Source organism: Cyprinus carpio, chromosome B10, assembly GCF_018340385.1.
Source record: "Cyprinus carpio isolate SPL01 chromosome B10, ASM1834038v1, whole genome shotgun sequence".
NCBI classification, from domain to species: Eukaryota; Metazoa; Chordata; class Actinopteri; order Cypriniformes; family Cyprinidae; genus Cyprinus; species Cyprinus carpio.
Genome location: NC_056606.1, coordinates 16,158,791 through 16,176,753, shown reverse-complemented (window position 1 = coordinate 16,176,753; position 17,963 = coordinate 16,158,791). Strand labels below are relative to the sequence as shown.

The window sequence follows — 17,963 nt, the reverse complement described above, 5'->3', positions numbered from 1 at the left end:
TCAATTCATTTGCGAAGACTGGTAAAAATGTTTTTATTAAAATGTATTATATTTAAAAGTGAAATCATAAAATGAACACAAACAGAAAGTACTTTAATTACATGTCATCACACTCAACTTTTCCAGTGAAACCACACCTCCTGATACTGTAACCTCTATTTTGCCTTAAGGATACTAAAATATCCTGGAATTTCTTATCAACGCTCTCCAAATGAACTCTGCGGTGCCACAGCGATCCTTAGAGCTGCACGGAAACATACTGTCTTTAAACAGCATCAAGTTTCAACTGAGTAACTGCCAGAGGCACAGACAAAGAGAGGAAAGGTGTTGCAGCCTTCTGCCAATGAATCAGAGCAGAGAAATCTGATGTCTCACGCTTTGCATTTACAAAGAATCATATAAATACCTTTCATATGTAATGAAGGCACCAAACTGCATAAAAACAGCAGCAGTAGAGTGTAGAGATCTCTGATTTGTCAAGTGGAGAGTAGCTGTAGATCAGTTGTGATTTTCTTTGTTCATCTATCTTGGGCCCCATTTGATATTTGTGAGTCCCTGGAACTGTCTTTTTAGGGCCTGTCTGTCCGACCAATCAGACTGAAGATACGAGTCATTATCTGCCTCTTCTAGTTTCTATTCGCAAGAACAAAACAGACCAAACAATGATGAATGCTCTAAAATAATGTAAATATATATAGTTAGATATATTTTAATCATTCAAATAAAACTATATATAATACACAACATACAATAAGAATATAAATCAAAAGAGTTAGTTAGTTAGAGGCCACTCACTTTTAGTTCTTCCTGCTTCTTGTAATAATTCAGCATCATCTTTTTTTGTTCCTCTTCACTCACTAGTGGTTCTCGTGCTGGTGCACCCTGGCCTCTCTAAAATTAATGTGCAAACAATGGTGATCAGTTTTCATTTCATTAGGTCAGATCATTTATAGAAATTCTTCGAAGATGAGTTTAAAAATCAGCTTAAGGTCACAAAAATAAAACTGAAATTCACAGCGAACACGTACTCTCTGAATTTTCACAATAATTTTGGTTTTCTCATTTTTCCCAACATAATTCTGCAGCTTTTTGCCCCTCTGCAGTTCTTTAGATGCCCACCACAGCTGAGCCTCTTCTTCTGGGATCACCAGTAATGAGGCCTGCAGAGGAGAGCCTTCATATCAGTATTACAGCTTTGGTTATGTTCATCAAACAAATAAGGTACATTGTATTGGTCTGTTTTATTATTAAGCAATGTGCATTTAGTTACTTAAAGGGATATTCCATCTGAAAAATTTAAATTCTGTCATTTCCTCAACCTCATGTTCCAAACCTGTATGACTTTATTTCTTCTGCAGAGCACAAAGGAAAATATTTAGAAGAATGTCAGGAACCAAACAACATCGGAGCCCACAGACTTAAAACACACACACACACACATTTGTTAAAATATCTTATTTTTTGTTCCACAGAAGGTAGGAGGTCATAAAGGTTTGGAAAGACATAATGGTGACTAAACGATGACAGAATTTAAATTTTGTGTTGAGTACGCCTTTAAGAAAGGCAGAAAATATCTGTTACCTGTGTTCCAGTAAGATCCTCTTGATTTTCAAACTCCATCCTAATTGGATCATGTGGAGGCAGCCCCATTGGATAAACTATCATCACAGCTCCTCTCAACTGGTCCAAAGCCTCTTTGACCAAATCCATGGTAACGCATACATTCGCTTCCACTTGTTTCTTTAGAGTAAAGAAATATATATCAAAAAACATATCAAAAGGGTAACAACATATTGAAGTTTATAAGTACTCTATATTAGAATTCGCTTCATACTTTGGAGATTAAAGCTTTGGCTTCCTCCACTGTTTTCCTTAAAACTTCTTTGATCTTCTGGTTCGGAGCTAAATGGAAAGTCAGAATTTAGTTATAGCAATTAATCGGGCAATTCTAATGTAAACTTTAAATGTGACAGGACTACCATGTCCACTTCGACGTCCGAGCTCATCCTTCTTAAACTCAGCAAGACCGCTGGGAACACAGCAGTCCTCCCATTCATCCTTTAGTTTGAGCTCCATGATCTGATCATCAGTCAGGCCTTGCATATTCGGCGGAAGAGAGACACCATGATCTGCCAGCTCTGGGATTTCTATGGAGACATAAATACAATCGATACTAGTTTTTAATGCTATAATATACCATCAAATGTTTCACACTTGTTTTAGCACTTGACTTTATTAACATAACGTTAACTGCCACTTACACAACAATACATGCATTTAAGGTATGAACTCGTCTGTCAAGAACATAAACCAGTGGAAACCAAAGAATGTGATAAGCATACACAGCATCGTTGTCATACCAGAGCAGATCCTGTCCACTTTCAGTCTTCCATTATAGATGGCGCTGACCTGCTGGGTCAGTGTCTCAACTGAGACATCCACTGTAGTACTGAAGAGAAACTGACTCTCATCTCCTCGTTTGACGTGCAGCTGAACCATCTCCCACCTGCTGAATTTGTCCTGTGCAGGAATAAAACAAATCTGAGATTTTAAAATAAAGAATAGAAATAACCACCAGACAACAACAACAAAGAAGCGTAGCGCCTCACTACTGTGTTTGCGTTTGTTGCCATGACACCCAACACCGCGCTCCTAGAATATTCAAGCGTGACATACGAGCGACTGCATAACATATGAATGAGGCGGTAACGTCGTGAAATTAATAATACAGGCAATAGGCAAAATTAACTAAATGAATAATGATTTTCAAATCACTTCCACTATGTAATTATCCAAATTATACTCGATAGTCATTCGGTAAATGACAGGAAAGCGGATTCACGCAGAAACAGTATACAGATACTATTTCCACCGGAAGTAGCGTATTCAAAATAAAAGCTTCAAACGCTGTCTAAAATAGTGTGAATTTATTCCTCACTGTTTTTTAGTTAACTACATTAATTTAACACTATTGTTAGTTTTCAATATGCACACAGACGGATACGCATTCAATGATATCAAATACATACATGATAAATATTACATAAAAGATGTACAAGAAGACAGCAGATCAAGTTAACGTTACTCACTGATTACTGGTTAAGGATTAATTACTGCTTATAAATCAATGCATGTGATCACACAATTTTGCAAAACCGTGCTGTTTTTAGTATCGTTACAATAAAAAAGTCAGTATTGTCTCATTTAAATGATCCATTATAAATTCTACACACAATACACAAGTATTTGTGCTTTTTCCAATATTACTGACACGGAAAATTATCAGAATCTATCTTTTTATAACAAAAGTTAATTTATTTAAAGCGAGTGACTATGTAAGACGTGGGAAAAATACAAGTACTTTTGCACAACACTTTGCACAACACACTTATGTATACTACAGGGATCCGTGTTCGGGATTGGTGGATAGAGGCACGAGGGGGTGTGTCTCAGCAGCGAAATTCACGTGTAGGTTAGCCTGGGACTTTATTTACCTCCTCACAGCCGGCTAATCGAGAGCGGTCTGACGAGCTCTATCTTCACGAAAGTCAGAGAAGTTTCTTCACCTCTGTTTTTAAACAGGAGAGATGAAACACAGCCACTGCGTCCCAGCTTTTGTCAGCAAACTTTGGGCACTTGTAGAGGCTCCGTCAACGGACAACCTGATCTGCTGGAGCCAAGTGAGTTCTTTATGCAAAATGCAGATTTGATTTATTTTAACTGTTGTTCGTTTGAGGTAATTATTATATAGTAGTTATTTTTTTATGACGTGTCCTGATTAGGAATTGTAAAAACAACAACCAGTCCAACAACATTAACTCTTCAGAATAATAAACACTTCAGAATTTCTTATATCTTATTAAACATTACTCAGTTTATCTGTTAATAAGATGTTTATCCTCAGATGCCCTATTAGTAATACTTTTTAATGCGCTGTGAGTGACCCACTTTACAAAACAGATCCACGTGTAGTGCGCTGCTGCAGGTGGAGACCGCTCGCTATTGGTCCACTGTCCGTCCAATGGGTGCTCAGTATATTATTAGAACGTACCTAATGTTTGGAACGGAGTGCTCTGAACTCTGAACGCGTCATGTGACAGAATGCTGTGCCCCGAAAATAGAACATTTGTGATAAACATTCAAAAATAAAACAAAAATCAATCCTTATTATATTGAAGATGCTTATATACATTTAAGATAAATAAATTAGTGTTAGATTTGAATAAAGCAAAGTATTGAATTGACGGCTGTAAATGTTTTATTTATTTATTTATTGAATGAATTTCTGGATATCAACTTCTTGTATTATTTATATTCTTTTTAGTAAATGTGAATGTATTAACATTTGTTTGCGTTCAAGTTGTTTTATAAACACGACTCCTCCTAGTGGTAAAGATTATATTAGGCTATATGTAAACACCATAATAATTATTAATAATTACATTGTATTATGTTGAATAATTGAATTGAATTGAATAGCTTTATTGTCATTGCAAGCAGAGCAAACAACGAAATTCTTAAAGCACCTCTATTGGTGTAATTAATAATCTATCTATCTATCTATCTATCTATCTATCTATCAATCTATCTATCTATCTATCAATCTATCTATCTATCTATCTATCTAAAGTATTGTTTTACTAATCTTTTGCTATTTTGCTTTAAGCAGGCATTTGCAACAAAAATTCTACTGCCAGATTTAGAGCTTTTATAGTTTGTTTTATAAAAATAAAACATGAACTATGCAAAACATATTTAATTTTTAAAGAAGTGTAAAAGTAGTAAACTCAAGAAGAAAACTCGAATGATTCTAGAAACCTGCAGTAATATGTGCAAGTGCTTTTTAAGTATAAATAGTATTTCCTGCAAGGCCGGAATGGGCTTTTCTTTAGAAACAGTTTGAACAAATATCAAGTGATGTAAGTCAAACCACATCTTCCTGTTTCCTCTCTATTAGGATGGCTGCAGTTTTCTTGTCCAGGACGAGCAGCGGTTCAGCAAGGAAGTCCTGCCTCTTTACTTCAAACATAGCAACATGACCAGCTTTGTGCGCCAGCTCAACATGTGTACGTGTTCAGCCAATGATAAAATATACAGCATATAGATATATAGCGTCATTTTCTAATCCTCCTGTGTCTGACATCCACCTACAGATGGCTTCCACAAAGTGGTACATATGGACGCTGGCTTGCCTAAAGCTGACAGCCAGGTCGATTGTGTCGAGTTTCAGCACGAGAACTTTCAGAGAGCTCAACCTCATCTGTTGGGCCTCATCCGCAGGAAGGTGAAACTGATAAGCGTTATCATACAGTGCTTGTGCAAAAGCAGAGCACTTACGCACAGTTGCTAATCCTCAGAGTCTCTCACGCTGAGATGTGTGTGTAAATATCTTGTTGTATATGTGATTTCATGACTAGGTTTCAATTAGCCGTGGAGTTAAAGAGGGAGGGCAGGTGCCTCAGGTACTCATTCAGGTTAGTCATGTCAGAGGCTGGCAAGACTCCTCAGACCTCAAACTCATGGCTTTGTGCAGGTGAGCTTTTCTCTGTAACAAGTACACTATTCATCAGCCTCATTTATACACTTAAAAATCTTGACAGTGGAAGTTAATGCTTATTTCCTAATATGCCACTTCAAATACCATTCAAAAATTTTTTTTTTTTAAATGTTACTTTTATTCACCAAAAATAAAATACAGTTAAAAAAACAGTAATATGAAATATTGTTACAATTAAAAAAAAAACTTTTCTATTTTAAAATGTAATTTATTCCTGTGAATTTTCTGCAGCCATTGCTCCAGTCTTCAGTGTAATGTGATCCTTCAGAAATCCTTCTAATATGCTGATTTGCTGCTCAAATTTCTTTCTAATATCAATATTGAAAAAAAGTTTTTTTAATCTTTTAACGGTTTCTTTCCTGAGGATCATGAGAGCTTGTGGAGAGAACTGGACTCATTAAAACAGAACTATCAGCAGCAGCACAAAATCATACGTAAGGTAAATGGAAACACATTTGTAAACTATATAAATAATAACATAATTTATGTATATAATAATAAATACTTTGGTAATCACTATACAAACTTCTCCTATCCTATGTCACTCTTTTTCAGATTATAAAGTTCATCATCAACATCGTTAAGTCAAATGGGATAAAAGGTTGCAAAAGAAGACTGTAAGTTTGTTCACCTAAAGCACACAATGTTCTCATAGTCAGTGAGAAATGAGATTGTTTGCATTTTCAGCTATCTCCTCTCACATCACATTTCCATTCTCTACCCTAACAGCCCCATGATCAACAATTCTGGGGAGTTTCAGTCTGCGCCGAAATATGCCCGCTCTTTCAGTGTGAGTCCCACCCTTACCACTTCCCCCCTCCAAGAGATCCCTTCATTGCAAGAGGTGCCTGCTTAAATCTTGATGTGTGATCTATTTTTGAATTCTTGACTTCATCTAACATGATGCTCTTTAGTTATAAAAGGAGCTTGAGTTCTGTCATATTGAAACTAAGTGACATCACTGTGGGTTTCTGAGCAGCTGGATGTGTCACCGGGTGATGTGTACTCAAATGGCACGATCATCTCTGACTTCACCCACCTGCTGGATCCAAAACCTGGGCCTAGCAGGTAAGACAGCAACAGCACACCTGTAGTATTTATCCTCCACAGGACTCGTGTTTTGTCTTCTGAGGTTTTAAAAAAAAAATTCTTTACTGGGTAAAATAAAAAATAAAAAAACGGATCTGAAAGTACTTTTTATGCTGTCACAGTCTATTTTCTGGTTTCATTTGTGTTTTTGGTTTTACAGAGAGCTAGTGACAGAAAGCTTTCCCGCAACTCAAACCACATTTTTATCTCCCGCCTCCCCTACTCTGCCCTCCATGGAGCTGGCATTGAATTTGCTAGATGAACCAGCTGCCCAGGAGTCTGAGGAAATACCCTCTGAAAGGTTAGATAGCAAACTGATCATGTGTGCCATTTTCTTTGCAACTTGTTGTACACCTGTAAAATTACAATAATAAAATTTGTGACTCTGGACCAAAAAAAAAAAGTCTTAAGTAGCACAGCTATATTTGAAGCAACAGCCAACAATACATTACATGGGTCAAAATTGTCGGTTTATCTGTTATGCCAAAAATCATTAGCATATTAAGTGAAGATCATGTTCCATGAAGATATTTCCCACCATATATATATCAAAACATAATTTTTGATTAGTAATATGCATTGCTAAGGACTTAATTTGGACTATAAAGGAATTTTTTTCTTTTTTGCGCCCTCAGATTCTAGATTTTCAAAAAGTTGTATCTCAGCAAAATATTGTCCTATCCTAACAAACCATACATCAATGGAAAGCTTATTTATTCAGCTTAAAATTAAGCTTATGACTATGATCCAGTTTACATATAAGCTTTTATTTTGGTGGAAAACCATAGGGTTAAAGCTTCTCCTTTGTTGGCAACATGCTTCTCATTAGAAATCTAGTGAAAATGGCATGTTGCATTTTCAAGCAACCTAAACTTACTGCACTTGCAGAGATGAAGATTATGTGAAGCAGCATTGACTGCAAATCAAGTTGCCCCGAGACACTGAAAACACTGTTATCCTGAGCAGCTTTCCTATAAATGAACACCGTGCCGTGCTTCACTCTAAAACACACAGCACATATACTTATTTAAAAATAAATCACAGACTTCATTATTTCATAATCACACAAAGCAATTTTGATTAAATGTTCAGCCCTAATATTTCACTTTTCTTATTCTCTTGTGAACAGTAATGATGTGTCTGATCCACTGGCACTAATTGACTCCAGTTTAGCAGTGATCCGCTCATGCATTCCACCCTCACCTGACCTGGACAATTTCAGCAAGGTCTGACTTAGACATCTTTAAAAATACAACACAGATGCTATTACAAATCACACTGCTTTAGTAATAGTTAACAAGCTTGTATAATCTGATGTGTTTGATTTCATCTTTATGATAGATTCTTAGTCCTGGCTGCCACATCTCTGCTGTTAAAGACTCTGACACAAAAACCGAGAGCAAACAGAGAAGCCAGAATGAAGCCGATGCGCTACCTTACGCCAACACAGGTACACACATATACGCCCACGCTTCCCTTTTCACACACCATACCAAACCCACACATGTATCACCTGCACAAACCACACGAACGCAGAACTTAAACTTCTGGTTTGTTCCATTTATTGTGTTTGTGCAGTTACACAGCAGCAGAGCCTGCAACAAAATGCAGACCCGGAGCAGGAGCGCTACGATAGTGGAGAGTATTCAGATATCTTACCATCCCTTCTGCAGCTGGTGCAGGAAGCATCCAGCCTCTCCTTCAGTAACACTACACTGCCTTTAGAGCTCTCTTTTGTCATATAAAACTCTAATGCATTTGATATTGTGTTGTGGTGGTTGATAGTAAAAAGTGGTATCTGAAACAGCCAATAGTTGATAGTTCTGTCGTTTAATGAAAGGCTCAGTATCATTATGCATCAATTTGATATATGTCAATTGTAAATGATGTAAATCATGTTCATTTTCTGTCATGATTTTTACCATCAGTGAACTCTAACCTCTCTTGTTGACTCAAGAGTGATTTCACAACAAACTTTTAGTCTGTTAGCACAATTTATCATGTAGGGTTAAGCAATAGACAAAAATGACTGAAAGCACTTTGAATCATCTGTCAGTGTTTTTTAAAATTAGTAAATGACGGAAAATTTTCCATTAATGCAACCTCTGCAGTGGGTGCTTTTTTAAAGTCAGCATTTTTGTGTGGGGGGTTTGCCAAGATTGTTTTATTTTAAAGGTTTTATTTATCAGAAAATGAAAAACTTATAATAATAGAACTAATGTGGCAGTTAAAGTTACTTAAGAGCATGATATGCTATTGATACACAATATACATATACAGTGCTGCTTGAAAGTTTGTGAACCCTTTACAATTTTCTAGATTTCTGCATAAATATGACCCAAAACATCATCAGATTTTCACACAAGTCCTGAAAGTAGACAAAGAGAACCCAATAAAACAAATGAGACAAAAATATTTTCTTTGTCATTAATTTATTGAGAACAATAACCCAGTGTTACATTTCTGTGCAGTGTAAAAGTGCAAAAAATGACATATCAAATTGCCTGATGATGTTTTGGGTCATATTTTTGCAGAAATATAGAAAATTGTAAAGGGTTCACAAACTTTCAAGCAGCACTGTGTGTGTATATCTATCTATCTATCTATATATATATATATATATATATATAGAAAATGTCACAAAAAAAGTAATATCAATTCATCATAACATCTCCCGCATATGATGCAATATATATATATATATATATATATATATATATATTATAATTTATAATCAGTTTGTTTAATAGTTCATCAGTAAATTTCTCCACTAAAATAAAGGTATGGTCGCCAACTATATGATGGCATGGCATAGAGATGTTTACAATTGTACTTGTTGTACTTTATTGTCTAACCAAAGGTCAGAATATAGGCTATAAGTGTATTCCTTAAACATATTAGTATAGTTTATTTTAGGTTTTTGATGTGTTTTCATGTAAAAGTGAATTATATAAAAGCAAAATAAAACGTTCTAAAATGTTTAATGCCTACTCTCTTTCATAGACAAATTTGGCATTGGTTTGGTTGAACAGGAAATCACACACACATACGTCAGCCCACACAGAACAGATACGTCTATATACGAACAGGGAAGACAGAAACAGACCTAAAACAACAAGTGCGTTATGTGACCCTGTTCAAGATGATATTACTTTTAGTTGGTCTTTTCCTTGGGAACATTCCTTCAATTGCATTTTCTGCATCATCCCAGCAAGGTGAGTATTTTACAACTGCAATGTATTTGTTTTTCTTATCATATAGATTTTTCATTATGTTGCCTTTACAAAACAAATCATACTTCGTATTAAAATACAAAAGATTTACAGAAGTCATTTCTAAACTATTAAACAAAACGGGGTACGTTTATTTGGATCTTTATTAATTTCTTCATTTTTTTGTGGTTTTATTTGCTCTTTACAACTACGGAAGTATGTGGTTCTACAACAGTTAAGATGTGAAAATCTAATATGTTAACATATAGGGCCTAAAAAAGTCTGCCGATGGCGATTATTTCATCAGCAGACATGACCATTACATACTCCTCAAGACATTGTGAAATTTTTTAGCAACCTGTTTCCTGAAGAGTTGAGAATGTTCAGATGCTTTCTTTCCAAAATGGCTTCTCTGGTGGCCATGATGCACACACAAAACCAAAGTCAGTTTTGACGCAACTTGAGCTTACAACACTTTCAGCTTAGTTTTTCCATATAATGACTAAATCAAAATGTTCTAAAAATTCCTATGTAAAACTATGATTTAATTTTAATCAGTAAGACTGTGAAAAAAATGTGATTTTGACTGAAAATGTACATATTTCCTGTATGTATATGTTTCTTTCCAGTTCTCACAGGCTGAGCATCCTCTACTGACAAACTACATGCATTACAAGCTGCAATGCCATTTATATATTACATAATTACATAAAGTGCATTTATACTGTTTTTCCCTTCTTTACCCAGAAATTAACTGCCTTATCATAAATCTGGAATATGTTAATTGCACATGGACTGAGCATGAGCACAATTACAGTTTCAAGAGCAGGTGTGTACTGTATGTTGAATAAAATAGAAAACCTGCATTTTTGGTAAAAGTATCAGAACTGACAACAGCTTGTTTTCTTTTTTAGGTTTGCTCATAAAGAAACTCTGGACTGTCCAAAATATCTCAGGATTGATGGTGTTAACATGGGCTGCATGTTCCACTACGAAAAACTACTACGGTTTAATACGTTAAAAACGTGGCTGTACAGTGACAATGGTCATTTGGTGACAGAGAAGGAACATAATCTCAAAGCATATGGTATTAGAAATTATTAATATAAATTATGACTTGATAACAATTGACCGGTTGATGAATTAAAACTTTATATACTGTGTTGCTAATCAGTGAAGCTTTACCCTCCGGTCAACCTGTCTGTGGTGGAGAAAAAAGACGCTGAACTGTGGCTGTACTGGAATATTACAAATAATGTCTCCTGCACTGAGAGTGAAGTTCGTCACAGGACAGACAACAATTCATGGAAGGTATGAAATTTTTTCTATGAAACTAAACTTTGATTGGCCACATTTGAAACACATGGACATTGTATAGGAATTAATTTTCATATGGCCTCTAATGGCTTAATGATTTATGAGAAACATGTACTGATACTGAAATCACATCAAAATAAATGTACTAAAGTTGTTTTATATACACAGAAAGCATATCGAATGCAACTAAAGTGTCTACTTTAATGTTTTTAAAAAAATTAAATTAAATTAATTAATTGTGCATTGTGATCCTTAAATAGTATTTTAATGTCCTCTAATGGTTCTTGATCTAAATATGCCTGACAAAATTTTTTTGTTGTTACAATGAGTGGCTTTTTTTTTTTTGTATAAATCGTGGTCAAATGTATGATAGTCACTATTTTTTGCTCAGAAAAAAAAATAATAATAATTAGCTGCTTCATATTTTTATGGGGTAAGATTAAAAACATAGCCTATATAAATGAATACTTTTATTTAACACAGTTGCATTAAATTAAGTGACAGTAAAGATATTTACAGGCTACTTATTAAAGATTACAAACCCGATTCCAAAAAAGTTGGTTCACTGTACAAATTGTGAGTAAAAAAGGAATGGAATAATTTACAAATCTCATAAACTTATATTTTATTCACAATAGAATATAGATAACATATCAAATGTTGAAAGTGAGACATTTTAAAATGTCATGCCAAATATTGGCCCATTTTGGATTTCATGAGAGCTACACATTCCAAAGAAGTTCGGACAGGTAGCAATAAGAGGCCGGAAAAGTTAAATGTACATATAAGGAACAGCTGGAGGACCAATTTGCATCTTATTAGGTCAATTGGCAACATGATTGGGTATAAAAAGAGCCTCTCAGAGTGGCAGTGTCTCTCAGAAGTCAAGATGGGCAGAGGATCACCAATTCCCCCAATCCCGCCGTGAAAAATAGTGGAGCAATATCAGAAAGGAGTTTCTCAGAGAAAAATTGCTAAGAGTTTGAAGTTATCATCATATACAGTGCATAATATCATCCAAAGATTCAGAGAATCTGGAACAATCTCTGTGCGTAAGGGTCAAGGCCGGAAAACCATACTGGATGCCTGTGATCTTCGGACACCTTAGATGGCACTGCATCACATACAGGAATGCTACTGTAATGGAAATCACAACATGGGCTCAGGAATACTTCCAGAAAACATTGTCGGTGAACACAATCCACCGTGCCATTCGCCGTTGCCGGCTAAAACTCTATAGGTCAAAAAAGAAGCCATATCTAAACATGATCCAGAAGCGCAGTTTTCTCTGGGCCAAGGCTCATTTAAAATGGACTGTGGCAAAATGGAAAACTGTTCTGTGGTCAGACGAATCAAAATTTGAAGTTCTTTTTGGAAAACTGGGACGCCATGTCATCCGGACTAAAGAGGACAAGGACAACCCAAGTTGTTATCAGCGCTCAGTTCAGAAGCCTGCATCTCTGATGGTATGGGGTTGCATGAGTGCGTGTGGCAGCTTACACATCTGGAAAGGCACCATCAATGCTGAAAGGTATATCCAAGTTCTAGAACAACATATGCTCACATCCAGACCTTGCATTTTCCAACATGACAATGCCAGACCACATACTGCATCAATTACAACATCATGGCTGCGTAGAAGAAGGATCCGGGTACTGTGGAGCAGTTGCTCAAGTCTAGGAATATGAATGTTGTCCCATTCTTGTCTAATACAGGCTTCTAGTTGCTCAACTGTTTTAGGTCTTCTTTGTCGCATCTTCCTCTTTATGATGCAGCAAATGTTTTCTATGGGTGAAAGATCTGGACTGCAGGCTGGCTCTCGGTGGCTTATGATATGATTGGTTGAATGGTAAGCTCGCATCTGATTGGCTAAAGAGTACGACAGACCCACGTGGGAAGAGAGCTCTGCCAGGAAAGTCTCAAAAACACACACACACAAATCCGAGTGGATTCGTAGTAAATGACGATTTGTACATTCAGACACTCGTACATTTTAAACATTCAAAGGTTTTTGTGCACAGTTGTATATCTACGAAATGTATTTTATGAATATATAATTTTATATTGCGCATGTGAATTGCTTTTTGTGAAAATATTTTTTTTTTCACGCACGTGAATTTTTTTTGTGTGTACGTGAATTAGGTTTCATGCATGTGAAATTGTTTACGCATGTGTGAATCGTGTTTTTTGCGTGAATTATATTTGAGACTAATCTGTCTCCATATGTTGTAGGCCTACAAATTGTCATTGTAACTTAAAGGGATAGTTCACCCAAAAATCAAAATTATGTCATTAATGACTCACCCTCATGTCGTTCCAAACCTGTGAGACCTCCGTTCATCTTCGGAACACAGTATAAGATATTTTAGATTTAGTCCGAGAGCTTTCTGTCCCTCCATTGAGAATGTATGTACGGTATACTGTCCACGTCCAGAAAGGTAATAAAAACATCTTCAAAGTAGTCCATGTGACATCAGAGGGTCCGTTAGAATTGTTTGAAGCATCGAAAATACATTTTGGTCCAAAAATATCAAAAAGTACGACTTTATTCAGCATTGACTTCTCTCCCGGGTCTGTTATCAGCGCGTTCACAGCACATCCGGTTCGCGAACGAATCACTCGATGTAACCGGATCTTCTTGAACCAGTTCACCAAATCGAACTGAATCGTTTGAAACGGTTCGCATCAACAATAAGCATTAATCCACAAATGACTTAAGCTGTTAACTTTTTTAACATGGCTGACACTCCCTCTGAGTTCAAATAAACCAATATCCCGGAGTAATTCATTTACTCAAACAGTACACTTACTGAACCGAGCCAGATAACGAACGAAACATTGACTCGTTCTCGAGTCAAGAACCGTTTCCTGTCGGACGCGTGCGATTCGAGAACCGAGGAGCTGATGATACTGCGCATGCGTGAAGCAGACTGACACACAGCGCGTCCGAACTGAACTGGTTTCTTTTGGTGATTGATTCTGAACCGATTCTGTGATAATGTTATGAGCGCGGGTAAACCGAAGGTTTGAATCAAGGGCAATCATCGCCAATGAAGTCATTACGTCGAGCGCAAAATAACTGGTGAACCGTTTTCGGCAACCGGTTTATTGAATCAAACTGTCCGAAAGAACCGGTTCACGGAGAAGAACAGAACTTCCCATCACTACCGGTGATCCGAAAACCGATGCAACCGGTTCTTGACTCGAGAACGAGTCAATGTTTCGTTCGTTATCTGGCTCGGTTCAGTCAGTGTACTGTTTGAGTAAAATTAATTACTCCGGGATATTGGTTTATTTGAACTCAGAGGGAGTGTCAGCCATGTTAAAAAAGTTAACAGCTTAAGTCATTTGTGGATTAATGCTTATTGTTGACGCGAACCGTTTCAAACGATTCAGTTCGATTTGGTGAACTGGTTCAAGAAGATCCGGTTACATCGAGTGATTCGTTCGCGAACCGGATGTGCTGTGAACGCGCTGATAACAGACCCGGGAGAGAAGTCAATGCTGAATAAAGTCGTACTTTTTGATATTTTTGGACCAAAATGTATTTTCGATGCTTCAAACAATTCTAACGGACCCTCTGATGTCACATGGACTACTTTGAAGATGTTTTTTATTACCTTTCTGGACGTGGACAGTATACCGTACATACATTCTCAATGGAGGGACAGAAAGCTCTCGGACTAAATCTAAAATATCTTATACTGTGTTTCCGAAGATGAACGGAGGTCTCACGGGTTTGGAACGACATGAGGGTGAGTCATTAATGACATAATTTTGATTTTTGGGTGAACTATCCCTTTAATGCATTCTCAACTTGTGGTCGTCTGACAACCAAACACAAACCGACAACGTTTACATCTGTCTTCCCTAGAACACCAAACCAACCACAAGGCCCTCCTTCAGTTTGCCTTTTCCCTCAAAAAAACGCTATGAGTTCCAGGTCAGGGCTCGAATAGAGTCATCCTGCGGAGAGTCCAAGTTTTGGAGCGACTGGAGTGAGCCTGTCTACTGGGGATCTTTAAAGAACAACGACACCACAGGTAACTTACCTTACCGTATTACAAGTCTCTCAGTGCTTTATCTGCCTCGTGTGCTGCAATTAATAAAGACAAAAAGCTGCAGACAAACATTATATACGTTACATCAAACGCGAAAATATGCGCGCGCGCTCTCACACTCAACGCACTGCTGCATATTGCATATTCTCATGTTTTCCGTGATGCTTCGCCAGACTGGATGTTTTTTAAAAAAATAGATGTACATGTTGAAAGTGAGGAATTTGTCATAGAAAATCTTTCCACAACCATTTTTTTCTTTCCACAACCAGTTTCACATTTGATGATTAATTATACATGATGTACTAAGTTAGGTCTAATAAGGCGTAGTCTCTTACTGAAACTTCACTATGACAGAATGAATTAATCCTAATATATTCCTTATTTTTTATATATATATTATATTTAATATTTGTGCCAGTCCTTCCTGTTACAATGCTAAATATTAAAAACTGATATTAACTTATTTACCTACAACTAGATAAGGTATATTTAAAGAAAATGACTTACTTTGGAGTTGCAAAATAAGGTGCACAAGGGCCAAGGCCTGTACCAATACCCACACTTGCAGTCCTTTCACTTGACCACTTGTTGACTTGCATTATGCTCTATATAGTGTTAAAAATTAAAGTATTTGCACATTTTTATTTTCAGTACTTCAGAATGTATGTTCAGTAGTGCCTATGTAACAGATGTAACAGATGACACAATTTAGATACTTGTTATAATGTTGCAAACCTTTAACAAAATGCACATAAAAGATGCCTCAAATACCGCTCAGAAGTGCATTAATGGCATTGAAGTTTGGCATTTTTCATACCTGCCGGCCAATCTTCCTGTCAAGTGCAAAGTCTCAAGTGGCCAAGACCGCAAGTGTGGGTAGTGTTACAGGCCCGCTGTCAGTTAAACAAGCTATTTTTTTATTTTTTACTGTACTAAACCATAAACGTCATGTTTGCAAAGGTTTGGGCTTAAATTAAAAAAAAAAAAAAAACATTCTTAAAACTACAGCAGTGGCTTTAACTGTAACTCTTTTCCCCAGGGCTTCTGGATAACATGTCTGTAATGTCACTGGTGCTGTGTGTGGCGGTAGCCACAGTAATCCTCATCATACTGTCCTGCTTGCTCGTCCATAGCGAGAGGTTTGAATCATTTTTTTTTTTTTTTTGTCCTTTAACAATTTTTAAACTTTAATTTTCCACAGTAAAATTCTCTTTATCTTTTAATGCAATAGTGTTTTGTTTATGCTAATTTATTATTGAACTTTTCTTAGGTTAAGAATCATTTTAATACCAGTGGTACCAAATGCAGGACGAAATGTAAGAGATTACCTTGCAGCCCTTTTTGACAATTACGATGGCAATGTTGAGGTAAGTAACAGTTTTTATTTTATCAGTCATATACCATGCTTAATTTGTTCTTTAATCCATAGTGGTAAAGAGGGAATGTGAGATGCAATCTTTTTTTTGTCATGCAGAAATGGCTGTCCATGCCTAAAGATCTGGAGAACGGCTTCAAACCCAATTTCACAGAGCGTGCCTGTCCTGTGCGTGAGTACAGGATAGTGTCCCAGTCCAGCACTGACAGCGAAAGCATCCTCTCAAGCCCAACAGACCTGCCGTCAGATTACCAGTGCATGCATAGCTACTCATCAGCCTCCACCATACCTGGATCTTCTGAAACCATACAAACCCAAGATCTATCACTAGTGGATAATCCAGTCTAAATCTTAATCGGAGGCTATTAAAGTTGAGAGTTTAGAAATTAGGCGTCTTTGAAATTTAATTTTGAAACTAGAATCCTGAAAAGAAAAGATAAACAATTAAAAAATAAAAAGGTTTTTTATATGTTATATAAATAATCAAACCAAAAAAAATCCAGTTTTGGCATTTTGAAAATACCTTTTTGCACTTTTATTTTATTTTTTTTTATAATCAGTTTAGAACAAGGAATGAAAAACATTTAATTGGTTCTCTTTCTCATGTTAAAGCACAGTAATGTAGTGTTTGTAACTGAAATTGTGTTCCTTTTTGTGTTTTATATAGTTTGGAGTTGTTGTTGTTTTTTGTATTAAGTCCGGGGAGTAGCAGCATAGTGGTCATGTTTTTTTTAATTGTGACAAAAGTATTTTCCACAGTGTTATGTTTGCTGTTTTCCACAGTAATGTAGGTGAGATTTCTATAGGGTCGCCTGAAGCAAGGCTTTTTTTGCAAGCAGTGACCATTGTAACAAAGTGTAAAATGTGTCAGTGATAACATATATACTTAGTACAAAGTAAATTCTAAAATCTGATTTGTGTACTTTTGGGAAAATCCCATCACCTACAAATCTATGTATTATCTGATTATTTAGCTTAGTGATATTTGTGATTCATGCTGTGGCAATTTTTAATGTAGTTGTAGAAGTTTCACTTCGATTAGACCTAGCTCTGAAACTTTTTCATACTGTATCAGAAAAGGCCCTAAAAAGGCAGCTAAAAACTTTAAATTATACATCATTGATAGCAAATGTATCTTGATTAATTGTCTATTCATTTATTTTTGCACTTTTAGCGTTTTGCTCATCTGTAGTACTCTGATAACATTTTTGAACAACATTCAAGAGACATTTAACATTTAGAATGTGAACTTGCCATTTTAAGATGATTATATGTTTAAAGACAAATATGATGCAACAAGAATGTAATGCTTTTACAATCTGAATAAAAAGATTGAAATTTTCACAATGTCT

The 17,963-nt window shown here is 36.2% G+C and overlaps 3 protein-coding genes across 6 annotated transcripts; 2 read left to right on the top strand and 1 right to left on the bottom strand.

The window, feature by feature from the left end:
- Window positions 1-17: 17 nt before the first annotated feature.
- Window positions 18-2,788, bottom strand: LOC109088183 (cilia- and flagella-associated protein 298-like). 4 transcript variants are annotated; one of them, XR_006155756.1, is made up of 9 exons: window positions 2,610-2,783; window positions 2,361-2,520; window positions 1,980-2,147; window positions 1,835-1,902; window positions 1,582-1,740; window positions 1,029-1,160; window positions 796-891; window positions 407-633; window positions 18-294 (listed from the first exon to the last, which is right to left on the bottom strand). XR_006155756.1 is itself a non-coding variant. In XM_042732847.1 (8 exons), exons 1-8 carry the CDS (start codon window positions 2,691-2,693, stop codon window positions 523-525), a joined length of 927 nt encoding a protein of 308 aa, XP_042588781.1. In that variant the 5' UTR covers window positions 2,694-2,788; the 3' UTR covers window positions 18-522. The 4 variants fall into 4 exon arrangements, 3 of the variants coding, with proteins under 3 accessions (XP_042588781.1, XP_018957888.1, XP_042588782.1); XM_042732847.1 differs by having other exon boundaries at window positions 18-633; window positions 1,980-2,096; window positions 2,610-2,788; XM_019102343.2 differs by having other exon boundaries at window positions 18-633.
- Window positions 2,789-3,482: 694 nt separating this feature from the next.
- On the top strand, window positions 3,483-9,627 carry si:dkey-18a10.3 (heat shock factor protein 1). The gene is made up of 12 exons (XM_019102341.2): window positions 3,483-3,680; window positions 4,958-5,066; window positions 5,154-5,284; window positions 5,418-5,533; window positions 5,921-5,996; window positions 6,113-6,174; window positions 6,287-6,401; window positions 6,537-6,625; window positions 6,807-6,947; window positions 7,776-7,872; window positions 7,988-8,096; window positions 8,225-9,627. The coding sequence occupies exons 1-12, from the start codon at window positions 3,588-3,590 to the stop codon at window positions 8,389-8,391; spliced, it is 1,305 nt and encodes a 434-aa protein (XP_018957886.2). The 5' UTR covers window positions 3,483-3,587; the 3' UTR covers window positions 8,392-9,627.
- A 76-nt stretch (window positions 9,628-9,703) lies between these two features.
- Window positions 9,704-17,953, top strand: LOC109088187 (cytokine receptor common subunit gamma-like). The gene is made up of 8 exons (XM_042732846.1): window positions 9,704-9,861; window positions 10,606-10,687; window positions 10,773-10,945; window positions 11,033-11,169; window positions 15,050-15,218; window positions 16,276-16,375; window positions 16,507-16,603; window positions 16,711-17,953. The coding sequence occupies exons 1-8, from the start codon at window positions 9,789-9,791 to the stop codon at window positions 16,957-16,959; spliced, it is 1,080 nt and encodes a 359-aa protein (XP_042588780.1). The 5' UTR covers window positions 9,704-9,788; the 3' UTR covers window positions 16,960-17,953.
- The last annotated feature ends 10 nt before the right edge of the window (window positions 17,954-17,963 follow it).